This window comes from Camelina sativa, chromosome 9 (genome assembly GCF_000633955.1).
Source record: "Camelina sativa cultivar DH55 chromosome 9, Cs, whole genome shotgun sequence".
NCBI classification, from domain to species: Eukaryota; Viridiplantae; Streptophyta; class Magnoliopsida; order Brassicales; family Brassicaceae; genus Camelina; species Camelina sativa.
Window position 1 is genome coordinate 3,745,913 of NC_025693.1, and position 21,853 is coordinate 3,767,765.

At 37.4% G+C, this 21,853-nt stretch overlaps 4 protein-coding genes across 4 annotated transcripts; 2 read left to right on the forward strand and 2 right to left on the reverse strand.

The window, feature by feature from the left end:
- Positions 1,871–4,006, reverse strand: LOC104714983. Its single transcript, XM_019229851.1, has 3 exons — positions 2,709–4,006; positions 2,513–2,561; positions 1,871–2,164 (listed from the first exon to the last, which is right to left on the reverse strand). The coding sequence occupies exons 1-3, from the start codon at positions 4,004–4,006 to the stop codon at positions 1,871–1,873; spliced, it is 1,641 nt and encodes a 546-aa protein (XP_019085396.1).
- Positions 5,320–6,456, forward strand: LOC104714984 (putative F-box protein At4g10190). The gene has a single exon (XM_010432442.1). It carries the CDS (start codon positions 5,320–5,322, stop codon positions 6,454–6,456), a length of 1,137 nt encoding a protein of 378 aa, XP_010430744.1.
- LOC104714985 (putative F-box protein At4g10190) lies at positions 9,258–10,424 on the reverse strand. Its single transcript, XM_010432444.1, has one exon. The coding sequence runs from the start codon at positions 10,422–10,424 to the stop codon at positions 9,258–9,260; it is 1,167 nt and encodes a 388-aa protein (XP_010430746.1).
- LOC104710390 (peroxiredoxin Q, chloroplastic) lies at positions 16,823–18,613 on the forward strand. Its single transcript, XM_010426969.2, has 4 exons — positions 16,823–17,117; positions 17,744–17,881; positions 17,977–18,066; positions 18,153–18,613. Exons 1-4 carry the CDS (start codon positions 16,911–16,913, stop codon positions 18,369–18,371), a joined length of 654 nt encoding a protein of 217 aa, XP_010425271.1. The 5' UTR covers positions 16,823–16,910; the 3' UTR covers positions 18,372–18,613.

A 21,853-nucleotide genomic window follows, 5' to 3' on the forward strand; every position in this document is an offset into this window, starting at 1 on the left:
TTTTTTTTTGACTTTTCATGATACACTACCTTAGAGCTTAGATCCAACAGGCATGAATGATCTTCACAGTTTGATGATATGAACGATCTTCTGCTGAATCTCCTCATTTCTATCAGCGATATCACTTGACTTCTCAACCGCGGATATTTGTGCATTCCCTTGTTATTATTCTTCAGGACTCTGTTGCAGACGTACCAGCCACATAACTCCCTTTTTTTAAGTTACAAACAACTGGTACTTCTTTCAGAATGGAATGCATGATAATGCCACTCCTCAGCTCTTTGACCTCCTCCTTCACGACAACGTTTTACGAGATTCCCCATATGAATTGGCATGACAGGCAGCTGTTTTCCACTGATTCTTCGTTTAGACAGAGTGTTGCTCTTTTATACATTCTAGGAATTCCATGGCCTGTTCTGATGCATGTCCCTGTATCTGATCAACACAACTCACATAACATATTAGATCCCACAAACACCAATGACATTTCTCAGAATCATGTGTTGATCCAAGTCCAAGGGTTTTGTAAACAAATCAGCAATTCGCAAATCAATACTCTGATGTTCTATTACTTATCAGTTTCTCCACAACTACACTATGAATAAACTAATATTCAGGATCCTGTAATTGTAATTTTAGTATGTGACACATGATCTACAACAATATTAACAAACAAACGATTATCACACAACATTGATGCAAGGTCTAAGAATGTACCGTACGCTGTTCTCAATTGTTTGATTTTCATCAGGTGATGAAAACAAGTTCCCAAGGCATTAACCTCATATTTAAAAATTGAACGAGGTACCTTGACAAGCTTCTGAGCGTAGCAGAAGATCAGATTTGTTCTCAGAAACCAAGATCCACCAGATCCTTCACGATGATTCAGAGACCGAGATCTCTTCAAGTTTCTGCTAGCTCCTTTCATCAACACCAGCCCTAGATGTGCCTTTAAAATACTTGGCACTCCTTTCAGCAGCTCGCATGTGTGATACTTTACGATTGTCACTGAAACACTCACAGCTTGCAAGTACATAGCAGATGTCTGATTTGCTGGAACAACACATCTTCAGACAACTGATCAGCCCACCGTACCTGTTACCATTTACACAATCTCTTGAAACATCTTCTAAGATAGAACATTTCCAACTCTCATAGGTGTGGTATCATCTCCACTTCTTTGTTACTCACATGCACTGATCAAACCTTTGGTATACTCGCATTGGTATATGAATACCTCAAAACCTTACTGTTGCCGCAAGTAAACAGTCTTCTAAAAGAAGCCATTTCTAGCAAACCCACTAACATCCATATGATATAGCATGAAAATATGCACACAGACAATACCTATCAGGTTTCTGATTACCTCGTGTTAAGGTGAACGTGCTGCCTCTAGCAAACTCTGCCACTTGCCTTGTTCTCCACAACTTGTCCACGTTTGTCTATTCTGTTCTTGAAGGCCCACAGACACCAAGGACAATTGAGTTCGTTCAGCACAATGATTCTATCAGCCAAAGTCTGACCTTCAATAACATCTATAGACTTAGTAGCCACCTCTGTAGCTTTGCCCATGTTTCAACTTAACTCCATTTGCTCTGACATGCAACGCCACAAACTGCCTCCGAACACTCTGTGTAATAGCAGCAGAAACAACAACTCTGCCCTTCTGAATCCTTCCAGCAGCTTCTTGATGGAAGTGATTCTCATAGTTTTCTGAGTGCTACAGCTTACACTTGACAACAGCTGATTAATACACTCCTTCTCAGATCATGTCTCTAGACATCATAGAACACTGCTGATTGAACTCTTTTGTTTGTGGATTGGACGATTTCGATATATAACAGCTATTATCAGAGTGCTGACCTTGGACTCAAATATTGTCGCGCTCATCAACCACCTGACATCTTTCCTTGGTGAAGGTAACATCTAAACCCTCGTCACACAACTGACTGATGTTAATCAGATTGACTTTTAGACCATCGACATGGTAGACAGATTCCATAGTGGGCTGGTCTTTACCTCGAGATGCACCTTTGCCTCTGATTGTACCTACAACTTCATCCCCATAAGTGACCTTGTCAACTGAGCCTTCTTCAAAGTTGTATAGCCTTCCGTGATTCACAGTCATGTACCTTGAACAACCATAGTTCTTCAATACAACAGTCTATTGACCATCAACAGTGTGCAACACATAACAGTTCATTTCACACTTCTTGATGTTTACTTGCATGTATCTTCGAACATTTTGTGACACTCCTTCAGATGCGTGAGTGGTAGAGTACAACCCAGACACTTGAATCAGGCAGCTTTGTGGAGGCTCGACTTGTTTAATAGCAGCGACATGTTCTTTTGTTCAGATCTTTGACACTTCACATTCTTTCCTCAACTGCTGATCTTGTCTTTTATTCCACGATTTGAGGTGTAAACCATTGTAAATTGTGGTACTTGAAGATCCACTATAACAATACAGATCATTCTTCTTAATGAAAACATGATTGCCTCTTCTTCCAACCTTGTGAAACTTCTTCTGGCGTATGAGTTGACTTACACGATTCTTAAATCTGTAGCAATCAACCTTAATATGACCAATCAATTCACAATACCAACAACGACGCAGTTTCCCTCTCATGTTGTTCACAACAATCATCTGTTTAGTCTTCTGTAGGTTGAACTCAGACGCTCGTTTGACAGCATCACCTCTGTTTTACAGCACTATTGAACCATTCACTGCACTTGTGTCACCACTTGAGTTTCCTCCATGGTTCTTCATACCACAGTTTGCAATCATAGAATCCTTGTGAGTGACCAGCCGCTTGTCCAGATCTTTTGCTCTTTTACTCAGCCTCTTGTTAATCCTTAGCTGGTCCTCAAGACGCTGTCTCAACAGAGACGTAATAACTTTCTCCTCAGACAACAATTTCTCAAGTGTGAAGACTCTATAAAGCAACTCTTCATTCTCAGACACCAGATCATAATTCTCCTTCTTCTGCAGAATCAGATCCTTAGACAGAGCGATGACTTGCTTCACAACAGATAAGCCAGTCACATCATCCTTAGTCTTCAAAATAGACTTCTGATTCTCATCATCTTCGTTGGCTGAATCAATATCACTCCATGTCAGACAACATTTCGTATGAACACAACCTTGACGGTTGTAACACTTCAGCACGCTTCTTCTTTTAAGTGTGGAACATTCTGATTGAAGGTGTCCATAACCTTGATATTCAGAACTCTGAGATTCTTTCTCTGCATCAGATCTGGATGATGAAGATTGATGTTGACGTTGTACACCCTTCAGCCTTCTGAACTGCTTCTTGATCAGTGCTTCCTCATTACCTTGAACAGACGTCTGAGTTTCTACAGTCTTCAGAGTGAATGATTCCTCAGTCTTCTGATCGTTCTTTCTCATCTGCAATTCATCTTTCTGAACTAATTTCACACACTGATCAACCTTCTGTTCATCAGAACTTAAAGCACCTTTACCATCAGATTTGTGAGAAATATATTCATGTGATATCCTTCTGAGAAATTCCTTGACAAGCCTTTTATCCTTGTATACCTTGTTCAGTACTACAACTTCTTGACAAGGGGAGCTTAGTTGACTGTTGTAATGACAGGATGGTGATACATCAGATTTTTTCTTCGTCACCCTTCTGGTTTCTTCAAAGAAGGCTTCCAAACGTTCCCAAGCTTCTTTTGCCGACATACACTCTTTCACCATTGCGAACAGATCCGTCGGCAAGCAGCTGAAAATAGTAGATAGTGCTTCAGCGTTCTGTTTACTCTTTAACTTCTCGTCAGCCGTCCACAGATTACAGGGCTTTATTATAATTTCTCCTCTCATGTTCATAAATGTTGGAAGTGACCATCCATCTTCAACAACGAACCAGGCTTCCATATCACGACACTGAATCATCTGTCTGATTTGTGCTTTCCAATCATCATAATGCTCAGCGTCAAGCATCAGCGGATTGTTCTCGTCAACGAACTTTTGTGGATTCTCCATACCTCGTCGCAGGATCTCACCTGTTGAAAAGATATTCAGCTCTTTTATCAGGCGTCCGCTCTGATACCAATTGAAAGGGTATAGAGAAGCACAACACACTGATTCACACTTGGAACGCGCCAAGCCAACGCTTTTCTATTCAATCTTATTAACAAAATTTATCTTTTACAAGGATACAATTTTGTCTCGGCCCTTACTCAACCTATTCTACCCAATAGGATTGAACCCGACTAAGAATGAATCTGACCCCTCTTCTCTTTTCTATCTAAACACACACCTGTGTAGATCTAAGAGAATAAACTCACCCTCTCTCTTTTTAGCTAAGAGATTAAAACTCACCCTCTCTCTTTTCTATCTAAACTCTCACCAGAGTAGATCTAAGAGAAAGAAAAAACAATTCTCTGCGCACTTAATCACCACCCTCATTAACGTCACAGAGAATTGGGAACACCCCTTCTAAGCCTTATTTTTGTGGCTTCGAAGTTTACAACTGTATCAATATTCTAGAGTGCTCAAATTGGCTCGTGGCCTACTCCTAGAATATTTATACACGACTTGAGAAACCCTGGAAGGCGAATCTCCAAATATCACGGGATAAGGAAACTGTTTGTTTTTCAGCCTTATCCTTTCCTTAACTCTTGCGGAGAATATTCTTCATATCTCCAAGCAAACGGAAACTGCTTGCTCCTCAAGCTTAACCTTTTCTTATTTTTTGTAGAGAATATTCTTCATATCTCCAAGTGAAATCTCGTCCATATCTTCAATGCCAAGTCAGCAACCTTTCTCGACACATCATCACATCCACTCATGTCTTGCCACGTCAGCTTACGCATCCATGTCAGCAACTCAGACGTTTGTGATCTGATGCAGCTTCCTGATTGGCACAACACTCTGTTCGGCACAACGACTTGTTCCTCACAGCGAGTTGTCCTAGAATCTGCATTTACATCTCTCTGCGAGTGAAGATTTATCCTTTTTTCCTTTTCTTGCACAAAGATCTTTGTACGTATTGCTGACAGGCTACTTATAGTATTGCAGGCCCACAAGCCCAACTTTCAGCTGAATCTAGGACGAAGAAAGCTCACAATAGAAGATGAGTCGGTGAGGCACACAGAGTCACAGACACAGCACACAATTACTAGGGTTTTCGTTTTTCATACACACACAGCACTAGAATACAAGGGTTTTATACTTTTATTATATCTGAGCAACCGATTTGAAACTTTTGCTGCACGGTATCATCCCCTAGTTATCGGAAAACTCTCTGCTTAAAGACCGATTATTAAAAGGAGGAGACTGATCTGGTTATAAACATGAGAAACATAGTTGATGCAGCAGCGCATAACGCTTCGTCAATAGTAGATCTTCCGGAGGATTTGCTAGTAGAGATACTCTATAGGTTATCGGAGGCTTGTCTGGCACGTCTCCGATGTACCTCAAAAGGATGGAACACTCTTATCAAAAAAGATAAGAGACTTGCCAAGTCTCAGATCATCATGTTGATTGGTTTTAGGGTTTATTTAGCAAGCATTGATCTCAATGGAATTCACGACAAAAACGTTGTAAAGGTAACAAGTCAATTAAGTCTCAAAGATCCTCTTTCTACTACTTCTCCTAAAGAAGTCGATATAAGGGAAGTATTTCACTGCGACGGCTTATTGCTATGCACCACCAAGGACGATAGACTTGTGCTTTGGAATCCATGTTCAGGTGAAACCAGGTGGATGATCAAACCCGTAGGTCCCTCCTTCAAGAAATTTAATTACTACGCTCTTGGTAAAACCTCCTCCTCCAACAAGTACAAAATCTTGAGGATTCGTCAACATGGAATTGGTTATTATAAATGCTTAGTTGAGTACGAAATCTATGACTTTACCTCTGATTCTTGGAGGGTTGTGGGTGAGACTAGCGACTGGTCCATTCACGGGTTGAGGCGTCGGGGCATGTCTGTGAATGGAAATACTTACTGGCTTGCCTCCAGTCCTTTTCCAGACTCGCAAAACGATTTCTTATTAAGTTTTGATTTCTCAACAGAGAGATTCGAAAGTGTGTCTCTTCCAGTTGATGATTTTTCTTATGTACCTATGGCTTTATCAGTTACTAGAGAAGAGCAAAAACTTTGTCTGTTAGGTATGAGAGATCATTACTATGATATACATGTGTGGATAGCAACTAAGATTGAGAGTACCGGAGCCATGTTATGGAGCAAGTTCCTAACAGTGAAAGAATCATTTTATCGCCAGTTTCTTATATTATGTAGTGGGATGAATTTTTTGGCCGATCGGGAGAATAACATGTTACTGTGTCCCGGTAGACAACAGAACTCAAACAGCTTCTTACACATTGTCGGAAAGGATAAATACATGGGAGTGGATCATCATGATGCAGGATCTAAATGCTTAGTCGTCTGTTATGTTCCAACTTTAGCTCAAATCCAACAAGGTTCTTAATTAGGCCAGGCGCAAGGAAAGCAACAATCACATGACTTGTAATAATATTGTGACACCAGTTTATGCATTAATTATCTATTCATATATGGTCTTCCTGATATTTAACTAAAGGTACATTTTGCTACTCTATAATTAGTAATGTTGGTTTTCTTTTTGTCAAACGAGAGCATATACATTTGTCTTGAATCTTGATCATGAAAAATTAAATTATGGTTTCGTTTATATAAACCACCAAGACCAGTGACGACACTTATGTTTGTCAACTGTTATATTTAGATGTTGAATGATCCTAAAACTTGTTGATTTATAGGGGATTTGGCTTGGCTATTCCCTATAATGTATGGGTCTTTGTTGATTTATTCAAAGGAACCATTCTAAAAGATTTCAAGATAGACACTTGTTGTATTAGTTGGGACTTGGGGAGTAAATAACCAAATAGGTTTGGCTTACCTATAGGATCCTATACGGGTACAACGAGATTTGTTATCGATTCTAAATGTATTCTATGAGGAGTGACTGGAAGAATCATCTCACTCCTCATATGGCCAAAACCATTGACGAGATCGTTGAATGCAGACTACGAGGTTCCGGTTTGATATATATTTCAACAAGGTTGTGTTATTTATTTGTTTTCAAAAGTAGATAGTAGTCTATACATTCAACGTAGAGATGATCATAAATTGATAATTAAGATGGTAAAAACTAATATATTTTATTTTAGATGTGTTTTTTTTTAAACATCCCTCCTCCAAGAAGATGTTATTTATTTTTAAATATTTTGTAAAAAGTTTCTACAACAGGCAACCTGCAAACAAAAACAAAACAAAACAAACAAAGAAGATTATTGTAGTTTGAGGTCTTTGAGGAACAAGGAAGGAACAAAGGAGTGAAAGATTATATGTGTTTACCGCCCTTACGATTAGTTCGGATAAATACAAGCAGAGACGTGTGGCAGAAGAAAGACACCTCAGAAACTCCTCAGAAACTTCCCATCGGAAATAGGAACATGGCCGATGAATACCTCATCAAGGCAAAGCATATTCTCCATCAAACTAGAATAGTATCCCCAGTCTTCATATATCCTTAAATTTGTTAATGCAGGGCAATCTATCACCAACGACGACCCTCCAATCTGATCTTCCCATCTACCACCATAAAGTCAATAACTGCCCCATCTCGATCTACTATATCTTAAGTCTTTCAATGAAGGCACTTTGACGGTAAAGTTTGTCAAGTTGTCATCCTTATCACGTCGTCGTTGAACATACAGTTCGCGGAGAACAGGGGAACTTGATAAAAGTCTAGCAAGAGAATCTTCGTCTTTCTACACCACGTTGACAAGTTTCAGATATAAGTGAGATGGCTCCGAAAAAGAAATATCGACGACGAGGATCTGGTTGGATAGTTCTAAAGAAACCAGAACTCTCTCTCTGTCTGTTTCTAAGCAATAGAAAATGCATCTCAAAAGCCTCAAAGAACTAATGATGATAACCACTTTTCAATGTACCAATCTCTCATACTTATTGATCTAATAAAGGATTTGTTAATACAATAAAGCACTATCAAGAAGGACTGTTCATCATATAGCACAAATCCTTGATCAACCAGCCTAGCAAACAACTCGGAAATTCGTCATCGGAAACACTAATCGGAACCCAAATAAGGGATGGAACAACAACAATAATCGAAGCGTAAAGGTTTAACCTTTAGAATTACTTGAACAAAGATACTAAAAGGCGATTCATGGAAGAAAGATACTAAAGAGGTTTAGGAGAGAATGCGTACAAGACAAGGATTGTTTGTTAAAGAATCAGCGGCCAATCTGATAAATATCGAACCCAAGAGAATGATCTAAGAAAAAATAAAGTTGAATTTTACCCAATTTTTTTTGATAATGAAAGGGACGAAAGGATCTGATTAGTAAAACTAGAGAGAATGATATGAATATTTGAGTTGCCTTGGGTGGGCAAAAAAACCGTAATCGAAATAAATGGTTTGGTTAGTTTAGTCTAAAATCCATATATATGGTTGTCATATTGATCCATATTTGATATGAAAGTATCTGACTTGTAAAACTAGAGAGAATGATATGAAGGACCTAAGTATTGAAACCGATCTAAGTTCTAATAGGAAAAAGGAAATAGATCAGAGAAAAGTCAAAGTACAAATAGATCTAAGCTATTCCTTCATAGTTTCATTCATACATCTATTTGACTGTTCACATTTGTGACTGTAGAGCATGATGACCGGCTTTTTGAAGAACCAGGATCTCCTCCCGTCTTCAAATGCTCACGTCGTTTGGAGGTAGGTATCCAATGGACTACCTGTTTAAGTGACTCCTCTTCCATTGTTGCAATTCTACCAGTGTCCCTTTCTTTCACTTTAGTTGTATTCAGTGATGTCTACATGCTTCAGTATAATGGTCAATGGATAACAATAATGTAAAATAAGTGACAATGTGTATCAAATGGGCATGAAGCTCAATTTGTAATTCTGGAACAAAAGCTAAGGTGTGTACAAGTTTTAGGATCATTCAACATCTATATATCACAGTTCACAAACATAAGTGTCGTCGATGGTCTTGTTGGTTTATATAAACGAAACAAGAATATTTTTTTATTATCAAGAAAAATATAGGCTCGTTTAACAAATTGCAAAACCAACATTACTAATTATAGAGTAGCAAAATGCACCTTTAATCAAATATCACGAAGACCATGGATATAGATAATTAATGCATAAACTGGTGTCACAAATTACAAGTCACGTGATTTGTGCTTTCCTCTTGCGCCTGGGCCTAATTAAGAACCTTGTGGGATTTGAGCTAAAGTTGGAACATAACAGACGAGTAAGCATTTAGATCCTGCATCATGATCATTCACTCCCATGTGTTTATCCTTTCCGACAATGTGTAAGAAGCTGTTTGAGTTCTGTTGTTTACCGGGACAGAGTAACATGTTATTCTCCCGATCGGCCAAGAAATTCATCCCACTACATAATATAAGAAACTGGCTATAAAAAGATTGTTTCACTGTTAGGAACTTCCTCCATGACATGGCTCCGCTACTCTCAATCTTAGTTGCCATCCATACATGTGTATCGTATAGCCCACGTACATCTCTCATAGCTAACAGACAAAGTCTTTGCTCTTGTCTAGTAACTGATAAAGCCATACAAAGATAAGAAAAATCATCAACTGGAAGAGACGCACTTTGGAATCTCTCTGTCGAGAAATCAAAACTCAGTAAGATATCCTTTTGCAAGTCTGGAATATAACGGGAGCCTCGACGGTTACTGAAGGCAAGCCAGTAAGTATTTCCGTTCACAGATATGCCATGATGGTTCAACCAGTGAATGGACCAGTCGCTAGTCTCACCAACAAACCTCCAAGAATCAGAGGTAAAGTCATAGATTTCGTACTCAACTAGGCAGTTTTCAAGTATACCATTTCCATGTTGACGAATCCTCAAGATTTTGTACTTGTTGGAGGAGGAGGATTTACCGAGAGCGTAGCAGTTAAATTTCTTGAAGGAATGATCTACGGGTTTGATCATCCATCTGATTTCACCTGAACATGGATTCCAAAGCACAAGTCTATCGTCCTTGGTGTTGCATAGCAATAAGCCGTCGCAGTGAAATACTTCGCTTATATCGACTTCTTTAGGAGAAGTAGAAAGAGGATCTTTGAGACTTAATTGACTTGTTACCTTTACAACGTTGTTGGCGTCTTGAACTCTACTGAGATCAATACTCGCTAAATAAACCCTAAAGTCAATCAACATGATGATCTGAGACTTGGCAAGTCTCTTATCTTTCTTGATAAGAGCGTTCCATCCTTTTGAGGTACATCGGAGTCGTGCCAGACAAGCCTCCGGAAACTTATAGAGTATCTCTACTAGCAAATCCTCCGGAAGATCTACTATTGACGAAGACTTATGCGCTGCGGCATCAACTATGTTGTTTCTCATGTTTATATAACCAGAGTCTCCTCCTCTTAATAATCACTCTTCAAGCAGGGAGTTTTCAGATAACTTGGAGATGAGACCGTGCAGCAAAAGTTTCAAAATCGGCTGCTCAGATATAAAACCCTAGTAATCTAGTGTTGTGGGCTATTGTGGGCCTGCAATACTATAAGTAGCCTACGGCGATACGTAATTGGGTCTTTGATAAAATTTTGTTACCGCAATACCTGCAAATAATAGTTGCACAGTAAAAAAAGCTGAAAAAGTTAAGAAAAAATCTCAACTAATTTTCACCACCATTTGAAAGAAGAGGTTGAAAAAGTTGAAAATGATTATTCAAACATTCAAAAAGGTTATTCAACCATTCAAAGTTGAAAAATAAACTAATCTTACAGCAAATATGTTTAACTTGTTCATCCACTATTTTAGAGATGAATTGGTTAAAAAATATTCAATCCAATTTTATTCAACTTAATATTTTAAATTTTTAAATTTTAAGCAACCATATGTTGCCTTTAAATTTTTTAGAAGAGAACATGTGATGCGATTAGTGAAAGAGAATATTGTATCTACACCCACTTTTACACAAATTAATAACACTTACACCTACTTTACTTTGTGTTATTGGTATACTTTTACCATATAAAATGACCATATACCCTTTTTATGTTATTTTATTTTATTTTATCTTACTTTTCTACTTCTCTTATGATCTTTATTTTTCTTATCTCGCTTTAGTTACATTGTTTAAATGTAATTTGTAGATAGACATTGTTTGTATATGTCAATCTTTTTTTTCTTTTCACATAAAAAAAAATTATGAGTCTAATCTAAATCAAATACAATTGAACTAGTGATCATAGCCAAATTAATAATTTCTAAGTCCAAACAAAAATAAGGTAAATAATGTTGGAATTAAACATTTATTTAACTAAATTTTTAATATGAAATAGATGGTTTGTCTATATATTTTAACTATTTATTTTGATGCATAAATGATTGCTCGAGTAATTACCGATACAATTAACCGCAAGGCAGTATATACGGGGTCGAATCCACAAGGACCAATGGTACACTAAAGATTTGTGAGAGTCGTAAATAGCTAAAGCTAACAAATATTTGTTTGTTTAGTTTTCAAGTTTGTAAATAGATATGCAAAGAAATAAAATCGATTAACTTATAAGATTAAAACATTGGGCCATAGGGTATTTCAGAGATCAATGGCTAATGAGAAAATGAAATATGGAATTCAATAATAAAGAATCGTTCTAGAACATGAACACAAGAATAGATAAACCCTCTTTCAAGGCATTAGAAACTAAACTTGACTATTAGTTTGCTCAACATTCATTTGCAACCTCCTAGCCAAATTTGCATTACAATCAAGTTCATTAAGTTCACAATGCGTCCTAACATCAACTTTTGCAGGCTAGAAATACATTGCTCAATTCACACTCATTCAGGCATTCTATCGAACACTTTTGATGCATAGAAAAATCTAGAGTCTAAAACAAGGTGATCAGTCCTATTTTGGCATTAAGATCATGTGAATCAAAGAACCTAGTTGGAACCCTAAAACCCAATTGGAGAACTACTCACACATAACAAAAGAGAACAAAAATCATAGATGAAGTAAACATAATTAAATTGCATAAATAATAAGAAAGGGTTCAAAAATCTTCTCCAAATTTTCAATGAGGATGAATCTCTAGAATCCCAAAAGAGCGGCTTACAAAAAGTCTCAGATTGTAGAAAAAAAGGCGTAGAATAAAACTTAGGGTTTTTCTCCCAATAAATAAAAGGTATTTATATAGTTTTCCAAATAAGGTAAAAAAAGGTAATGGCCTAGTCAAAACATTTCTCAGCTAGGCAGGTTTTTCAAGTAGGCGGGTTTTGGCGTGGAACTTGCCGGTTCAGATTATGTTTCTTAGCCAGGCGGGTTTCTCAGATAGACAGGTTCTCACGTGAACCAACATCCATCTCATATGCTTGGTTGCATCCAGAATTGCTCATTTTTCTTCCATTTTCCTCCAAAGTGTTCTAAAACCTATAAAGACTCGATAAAGAACTAAAAGACTCCAAAAACACAATTTGACTCAATAAAAAGTATAAAATAAGAAAGAAAACAAAGACTCAAAACCGATAAAAAAACCGGCAACGGCGCCAACTTGATTGCTCGAGTATTTACCCGATACACTTAACCGCAAGGCAGCAATATACGCGGGGTCAAATCAACAAGGACTAATGGTACACTAAAGATTTGCGAGACTAGTAAATAGCTAAAGCGAACGAAAGTTTGTTTGTTTGGTTTCATAAATTGTAAATAAAAATGCAATAAATAAAACGATTTAACTTATGGGATTAAAACATTGGGCTATAGGGTATTTCAAAGATCAATGACCAACGGGGAAATGAAACAAGGAATTCAATAGTTAAGGACCGTTCTAGAACATGAACACAAGATTTGACTAACCCTCTTTCAAGGTATTAATCACTAAAGTTGACTACTCAATTACTAAACTTTCATTTGTAATCTCCTAATCAAATTTGCATTATCAAACAAGTTCTCTAGGTTCACAATATCCCGTAACATCACTTTCACAGGTTAGAAATACATTGCTTAATTCACACTCATTCAGGCATAACCGATAAAAACACCATATATCAACTCTCCCCGACTTAGATCTTTGCTTGCCTTCAAGCAAAACAAAAACTTTTTCCAAGGAAAGAGGTTTGAAAACGCGAGAACTCACATATTCTTCTGGGATCATGCTATCAAACAATTGCCTGCAAACCACTATCACAAAGTTCATATCAAACCATATTAAATCGTACTTTGCCATGACTTTAGCAACTTCATCAATCCTAAGATCACAAAGACTTTCAGACTCAGATAACTTAATCTTTTAACATTCATTAGTAAATGTGTGCACTCTCACAAAGGGGATATCGAACACATTATGGTCTAGGTGTAAGGACAATTTCAAGGTGTCTCATGTGTTTAATGTTTCCAGCAATGCGAACGAATGCAAATCATTATGTAAAATCACAGTGAGACACAAACCAATTGGGAGGTACACAACTTCCCTCTAACTCAGATCAAACCAACCAACGCAAAACCCCAAACAAATCATCATTGTTCTAGATGCTTTTGATAAACAAATAAGAGTACTCTGACTTTCCCGGTTCCATTCTTACTCCTTTCCCATTTTATTCATTTTTTTTCTTTCTCAGTTCTTTTCTTTTTTCTTTTTGTTTTCCTTTTTATATGGGGGAGTGGAACCGGTTCTCGTCTCACATAATTGCATCAAAAGAACTAAATCATGGAAACTCAACACATGCTTATGAACATAACCACACAACCACAAAAACTCAATATCAATCACCCAAACAAACTACAATCACAATCCTAACTAGAGGAAAGCTATGTCGGTCTGTATACTCCGTACTTTTTGCACATGAATGCACATGATGATGATGAACAAGAATGCGAGTGGTATGAAGCAAGAATATGGGTAAAGGTGTGGTACTAGACTAAAAATGAGTCTAGCCATTCAGAATTTACAAAGAGTGGTAAAAATGGTGTAAACTAAACTCTGAATGTATGATCCATTACATGATTCTCAACCCCCTAAGTGAGATTTAAACAGTTCATATTATGTCCAAATAAGCAAGGTCAAGCTCAAATCATCTAAAATTCAAAGTGACAGGAATTATTAAAGTGATCAAGTCATGATTTTTTCTAAACTTCCAAGTCATCCTTAAACTATGCTAAATGGTCTCAAGGCAATGAATCAAGCATAGTGCAATTCCCTAAGTAAAGCTCATAGTTCTCAACCAGCATTTTGACTCAATAAAACAAATTTTTGACTCGATAAAACAAACTGACTGACTCAAAAGAAAACATCAAAATGAAAAATAAGAAAAAAGAAAACGACATCAGTAGATAGGTGACAACCTCCCCCCGACTTGCTTCACACCGGCTCGGTATGAAAACAATTCCAAGAAAGGTGTCGACACAAAATAAAACCAAAAAGAAAAGAATAAGAAAACTTACTTGGAACCTAGTGGGTTGCCTCCTACAAAACGCTTATTTTGGGTCTTTAGCTTGATCGCTCAACTCAAAGTGTTAATCATAAGAATCAAAAGGTTGAGCCAATGGACCTTTAGTCCTTCTCCTATTACCGCAGAAAACAATAGGCTCAAAGTAACACATAATTATCCATGATAAGGAGACAAAATAATAACCATCAACCAAAATTAATACAAATGTAGCATATATCTTGAACTGTTCTTTAATGGTTGGATGCTCATGAGAATCAAATGCATTTAGAGGAAAAATAAAGTCAATTTCAAGTTTAAATGAAGTATTAACAAAATAGTTAACTTCATCCCCATTAATCTCATACATCCCACCTTTAAATCTTAATCTTAAAAAACTAAATAAGCATGAGACCAGCTCCCACATTTAATTTTTAACTCCTATCTGGTACCTATAGTTAAGAAAGAAGAAAATAGAGTCATGTCAATCATCCATGGTAGCTCATCCACCAAGAGATGTTCACGTGGATTACGTTGTATGTTATTTGTGGTGAAGAGGAAATGTAGATATGAGCTATACATTTGAAAAATAAAAATGACTTGTATTATTTTATTTTGATTAGTAGTCAAAACAAAACCATAAAGTCAAATCATAGAAATTGAATCTATATAAACTCTAAAATCTAAACTTTAAACTATGGTGATGTTTGAACATGCAACAAACTTGTCAATAAATTTCATCATTGACCTTCAATAATTATATTATTTTTTGAATTATCAAAATGAGCCGAAAAAAACTGAATGAGATGAATAAGCTGTAGAGAAATAAATTATTATGTTAAATGTGATCATTAAGTTGAATAGCTGAATACAAAAATTTAATATTAATAATATATCTATAATAAAGGAAAATATTAATAATATATACAAAAATATAATTAGTTAGTCAAATATTTGTTTGTTGCATATTTCAAATATATATATATAATTAAATACTATAAATATATAGCAGTATTAGTAGATGACTATGGGTTTAAAAAGAATAGAGAGAATAGCCTTGTGTCAGAATTCATTGGTAAATAACGTTTTGTGGAGTGGCAAAAATACTAAAATATCTCTGTATTATTTTGTTTTTACAAAATGGAACATTTATCACTTACGTGATATAATGTTATAAAACTTGAATCTTAAAAAATAACATGATATATTGACATAATACATGTAATGGTTGTGTAAAATTAGTAAAATTCATGTGATTCTGTGATATAACATGATATATGAACAAAATATGTTAAAACTCATGTGATTATGTGAAATTAAATGATATATGGAAAAAAAAAAACATCATGTGATTCTGTTTCATAGCATGAAATTTTTATATGTGTTTTGAAAATCAGGTCTAATTTTAAATCACGTCGGTGAGTGGCGGAGAAATCTGATGACAGGAGTAAACAGAAAATGGACTAGGATGAGAGAATAATATACTTCCAAAGAGAAAGAAAGAGAAAATTGGTGGTAAAGAGATCTAACGAAAGGAAGATAATGGAAAAGGAAAAAAAAGATTAAATCTGATGGTGGTAGTAACAAGATGAAAAATCAAGAGAAACTGAAGAGATTATGGATATAGTGATGGTGGCTGGCCGCTGGCGTGAGGGAGGTGGATATGGAGGAGAGAAGATGGCCGTGATTTTAGAAAAAGAGAAGAAAGAAAAAGAAAAAAAGAAAGAAAGAGGAGAAAGAAAGAGAAGAAGGAGAACTATGTAATTTCAAGACACATGACAGACTGTCACACATGCCTCATAGTTAGTTTATGAATTATTTCTAAAAGTATAGTCATCTATTATATATACTCATAAATATATTTGAAAACCCAGATTTTTTAAAATCCTAATATTTGATTTTCCTAGGTTATCTAGATTTCCACTTTCCAGGATTGCTTTGTTAAATTTTTTTTTTTAAGCCAAAATTGTTTTTGTGAAAACATATAAATTAAGTAAATAATTAAAATTAAGTTTTCATCTCATTCATTGTGTTCATCTCCTATCCTATTTTGAGGTTGAAAGTATATATATGTATCATCTTAATTAGGAGTCAATTAGATGACCATTGTTGTCTCACTATGCCACACAAATCTATAGCCATATTGAAACAAATGCACATGAAAAATCTGATACTATTGAAACAAAATGCACATGAATCTCAATCGCAATCTCAATCTATAGTCATTTTTAAGTCGTAACGTATCATTTTTACAATTGTTTATAAAAACGACGTCGTAATGTGGCATGTTGTGGTGTTGTGGTTGTGGGCCTCTCGTTTCACAGGGGAGAGAGAAAAATCTTATCTCTGTGGACTGTGGTGTGTTGTGATGTTTGTTTCTCTATCTTTCATCTTCTTGTTTTGCACTTCAAAAGTGGGTGAGAGACGTCCGTTCAGGTAGTGTAAGAAAAAATGGCTGCTTGTTCTTCTTCTTTCACTCTCTGTAACCGCACCACATTTCACTCTCCTGTCCCTCAGAGAAAGACCCTTGTGACCAAATCCCAGTTCTCAGTTCCAACCAAATCATCAGAATCTAACTTCTTTGGCTCCAGACTCTCCCACTCCTCTTATCTCTCTCCACTCTCTTCATCTTCTCTCAAATGCTCAATCTTTGCCAAGGTACATTTCGTTAATCTTGCATTGATGATAATATAGATTGTTTGCTACAACTGGCTAATAACTAGCTCTGGGAATATTATTTATTAGACCAATCCTTTTTTGTAACCAATGTTCAACTGATGTGCCAATGGTTATATATGTTTTTGAGCATTAAGATATAAACATTAGAAAGACATAGATAGATTTCATTGTTTATACACAATTCTCTTTTATATGCTCTGTGTGTGATTTAAGTGTTACTGTACGATTATAATAATCAAATTCTCGGTTTTGTATGCTACTGAAAAGAGATTCTTTAGATGTAAACTGAAACCTATTTGTGGTTGAGAACACTATAAGATGTAAACATTTGAGTATTTTTAGGTTTGAATTTGAATGTTATGATAATAGATATTCAAGAATGTTGCTCTCGATGTAAGTGCAGAGAAACTTGTAATTTGTGTTTGTTCTATAGACTTTACATCTTCACATCCCTTAAATCAAGCCAATGCCATAATGCTCCTGCATATGTATTCATTTTTCTATTTTATACTCATCAAAGACACATTCGACTTCAACTCACAGCAGCATATGCGATTTATGAACTCTCTTTAAGTCTTCTCTTTGTGATGTTTTGGGGACATCAGGTTAACAAGGGACAGACTGCACCAGACTTCACGTTAAAGGATCAGAACGGAAAGCCTGTGAGCCTCAAAAAGTACAAAGGCAAGCCTGTTGTTCTCTACTTCTACCCTGCAGATGAAACCCCTGGCTGCACCAAACAGGTATTTGAGGTTTACTTATATCTCTTTTTCGCATTCATTCTGCTTGTTTGGTGTTGTTAAACTTAAACGTAATTGATTTTATATGTATGCAACAGGCTTGTGCGTTTAGAGACTCTTATGAGAAATTCAAGAAGGCCGGTGCAGAGGTCATTGGCATAAGTGGTGATGACTCTGCTTCTCACAAGGTACACAACATCAAAATCTCTTGATTGTTTGAATAGACCTCATTTCACTTCCCGGGGTTTTAAAGAAGGTGTGGGACTTTGAACAGGCGTTTGCGAGCAAATACAAACTACCGTACACATTGTTGAGCGACGAAGGAAATAAGGTGAGAAAAGATTGGGGTGTGCCTGGAGACTTGTTTGGAGCATTGCCAGGGAGACAGACTTACGTTCTTGACAAAAACGGTGTTGTTCAGCTCATCTACAACAACCAGTTCCAGCCTGAGAAACACATCGACGAGACCTTGAAGTTCCTCAAAGCTGCTTGATCATTCTCTCTACCTCTTCTTCTTCTTCTTCTTCTTCTTCTTTCATGATTGTCTCATGTCTGATTCCATGACCTTCCTATATCGTTTCTGTTGATTATAAATTTTTAATAATACAAAGTTAAACAAATGAGAAGTGAGACAACAGGAGAAAGATTCAAGAGTGCATGGTCCGAGTTTGTTGGTTATGGTTTATTGAGCTCTGCCTTGTGGCTATGTGTATATTTGAGTCTCTTGTTCTCATTGTGTACGCATCTTCTCTCTCTCTCTCTCTCTTTCTCCTCATGTTTCCTTTAACACTCCGCTGTTGTGAATTGTTTTGTAACTTGATAAGAACTCAACTCTATATTGACTAAGAACACAGGTTACACGATCAATCGTAGAGCTCAATCCCAAATCTTGATCTCTCGTCAATGCTGCATTCCTAAGATTAAAGAACTTGAAAAGTTTAAGAACACCTTTTGCTTATTGATTTAGAAACTTCTCAAAACTAAATCTCTCTCAAGTCTTATGAACTTCACAAACTCCTCCATTTATATAGAACTAAGCTACTCCTCCATAGAAGTGGATCATCATGATGCAGGATCTAAATGCTTACTCGTCTGTTAGCTAAAATCCCACAAGGTTCTTAATTAGGGCCAGGCGCAAGGAAAGCACTAATCACGTGACTTGTAATTTGTGACACCAGTATATGCATTAATTATCTATATCCATGGTCTTCGTGATATCTGATTAAAGGTGCATTTTGCTACTCTATAATTAGTAATGTTGGTTTTGTATTGTTAAACGATCGAGCATACATTTGTCTTGTTCATCAAAAGTTATTCTGGTTTCGTGTATATAAACCAACGACCAAGACCAGTGACGACACTTATGTTTGTGAATATATAGATGTTGAATGATCCTAAAACTTGGACACCTTAATGTCTTCTTATTCTTCTATGGCGTTTCAAGACGATCTATGATCACGTCTTCGAAATGAGAGAGGGAGAGAGAAAACTAGATTGGAGTATTGATGATGAATGATGATGATGATGATGATGGAAAGAGAGATTTAAGGAGGACAAGTTTATTATGATTGGGGTTGAGGGAGAGAGAAAACGGTGGAGCTTTATGGTTCATGGTTTGATGATAGTGGCCTATTATTTTTCCTCTTCTAATATTTTATCGGTTCTTCTTCTTTCTTGCACCGGAAGCATAGACGAAAAGCCTCCTAGTATTTATGTTCGTATCACGATCGAACTTTGATTCCACCTTTTACTTTCGGTTCACCACATCTTTCGCCTTGTGCTTTGACCTCCACCAAAGGAGAAAAGAGTGGTATTTTAAAATAAGAAATTCTGAAGAATACTTTAACGAGAGACAGAGCCGGCCCAAGACCCAAGCTGATGAAGCATCAGCTTGCGGCCGCATAATATATAGGTCTATAATCGGCCTTATTCTATAGAAAGTTCCTTTAGCCTAGTGGTATAAGCAGTGGAAAACATTTAAGATGTCACGGGTTCGACCCTCCAAACTCTTATTTATTTGTGTTTTCATTTTTTTTTTTTTTTTACAGACCTAAAAATATTTTTGGGCTTGTGGCCTCATAATTCTCTGCGACGGCTCTGACGAGAGATGGGAAGATCCGAAGATGTGGTGGCTGGGGAGAATCGTTACACCCTCACACATTTTCTGTGTTAATGTCAATTCCTGAATTCACCCATGCCCCGTCCATAAAGCAAGCAAAGCACTTGCCTTAGAACAAAAGATATAAATTAAATTGAATGGCGTAATTTGCAAGATAGTCTCTTTGGTCTGATGGTTTAGTTGTCATGTGAACCTGTACAAGTTCGAATTCATGCTTTACTACACAACTAGATTAGGTCTGATTATGTGAAATTTTAAGTTGTATTCAAAATATTATTTTATTCATTTGATTTTTTTTTTCCCTCCAAAGTAAATATATTGATTTAGCAAATGTCATTACACAGAGATTGCAGCAGCCAGTTTGGCTTTAATACAGAATTAGCATAATACAAATTATCAATACAACCATACTTTGCTAAAGCATTTGCTACACTATAACATTCCATCTTTGTAAAAACAAATGAAACTTGACGCATACGTTGTTGTACCCACGATCTACCATCTCGGGCAATAGGCAAGAGGGCCTAAGTCAGGCTTGCCTAATGGGCCGAGGAGGTGTTATTGATCGGCCCATCAGGCCCGGAGAAAGGAAGGGAGCACGGAGACGTTCCGTGCTCGACAGCTCGCAGCTCGGGCCCGGTCAAAGATTCCCGCATTTAAGAGGGTTAATTAGGCTGCGCGGATCGCGCACTATTAATTCCGTATTAATTGAGTAGTAAATGGGTCGGTATAAATATGTAAGGGGGAGGTCATTTGTAAAGGATCCCGAGATTTTTTTCCAGAAAAAGGCAATACAAATTCAAATTCTAAAACTCTTATTATTTTAGTTCGGAACTGTTTACGGCGACAAGCTCCTCCACAATTAAAATCACTTCGGAAGGAGAAGCATATTCTCTGTTCTCACATTTGGCGCTAGAAGGAGGGGAGTTATCGCCTGACTCTCACCAGTTCCGACTTCATACGCAAGTTCATTCCACACAACCACCGCTATGGCAGCCAGCTCTCCCGATCAGGCATCCTTGGAGGTGATCCAGAAGCTCCTGCAGGACTTGTCCGAGAAGTCCGACCGTCAGCAAGCCGCCTCCGCCGCTCTTACTGAACGTTTCGACAATTTGGAGGGGCAGATTTCCACTCGTTTGGAGGAAGTCACGACGTCCGTAGCCGATCTCTCGGCCTCCCACCGCGCCTACGCCGACCGGGTCGACCTCCTGTCCTCCGACCAAAACCCGCGTCGACGCGCTTTGGATTTCTCCGGTGTGACACCACCTTCCACCTCGCAAGTAGCAGCAACAAATGTCACTCCGGGAGATTCGTTCCCACCTCAAACCAACACACAAACAGCGCTACCGCTGGCCGGCGATGTTCGCACACCGGTTCAGCCTGGCGTCGTCCGATCTTCCGAGGTCCCAGTCCGTCTTCCTCTCCCCGTAGATGGAAACACTTCGGCTGCGGGATATACTGTCAATCCCGAGATCTTCCGCATGCAGAGCGAAATTCGGGACATGCGGTCTGTGATGCATAGTGCAACCACCTCAGCTCCGGATATATTCCGAGTGATCGAGGAGTCGAGGCGAACTCCTTTTTCCGACCAAATAGCCCGAGTCCGCATCAAGGACACTGGCAAAATTAAGTTCTCGAGCTACGAAGGAAAAGGAGATCCGACCAATCACCTCAAGACTTTCTTGCTGACAGCTAGCCGGGTGGACCTCGAGCCCCATGAAGCAGACGCTGGGTACTGCAAGCTGTTCGCAGAAACATTTAGTGGACCGGTACTGCTTTGTTTCGCATCCTTAGCAGCTGGCTCCATAGCAAACTTTAACGAGCTGTCGACCTCGTTCGTCAAGCAGTATTCTAGC

What these genes read in the sequence shown, in the direction of transcription:
- LOC104714983 (XM_019229851.1), bottom strand. Translation starts at nt 4,006, where the DNA reads ATGGAGAATCCACAAAAGTTCGTTGACGAGAACAATCCGCTGATGCTT. An exon ending in GTGAATGGTTCAATAGTGCT is followed by an intron (nt 2,562 to 2,708) that starts GTAAAACAGAGG and finishes TGATTGCTACAG; the next exon opens with ATTTAAGAATCGTGTAAGTC. An exon ending in GCCAGAAGAAGTTTCACAAG is followed by an intron (nt 2,165 to 2,512) that starts GTTGGAAGAAGA and finishes GATGGTCAATAG; the next exon opens with ACTGTTGTATTGAAGAACTA.
- LOC104714984 (XM_010432442.1), top strand. Translation starts at nt 5,320, where the DNA reads ATGAGAAACATAGTTGATGCAGCAGCGCATAACGCTTCGTCAATAGTA.
- LOC104714985 (XM_010432444.1), bottom strand. Translation starts at nt 10,424, where the DNA reads ATGAGAAACAACATAGTTGATGCCGCAGCGCATAAGTCTTCGTCAATA.
- LOC104710390 (XM_010426969.2), top strand. Translation starts at nt 16,911, where the DNA reads ATGGCTGCTTGTTCTTCTTCTTTCACTCTCTGTAACCGCACCACATTT. An exon ending in CCCCTGGCTGCACCAAACAG is followed by an intron (nt 17,882 to 17,976) that starts GTATTTGAGGTT and finishes TGTATGCAACAG; the next exon opens with GCTTGTGCGTTTAGAGACTC. An exon ending in ATGACTCTGCTTCTCACAAG is followed by an intron (nt 18,067 to 18,152) that starts GTACACAACATC and finishes GACTTTGAACAG; the next exon opens with GCGTTTGCGAGCAAATACAA.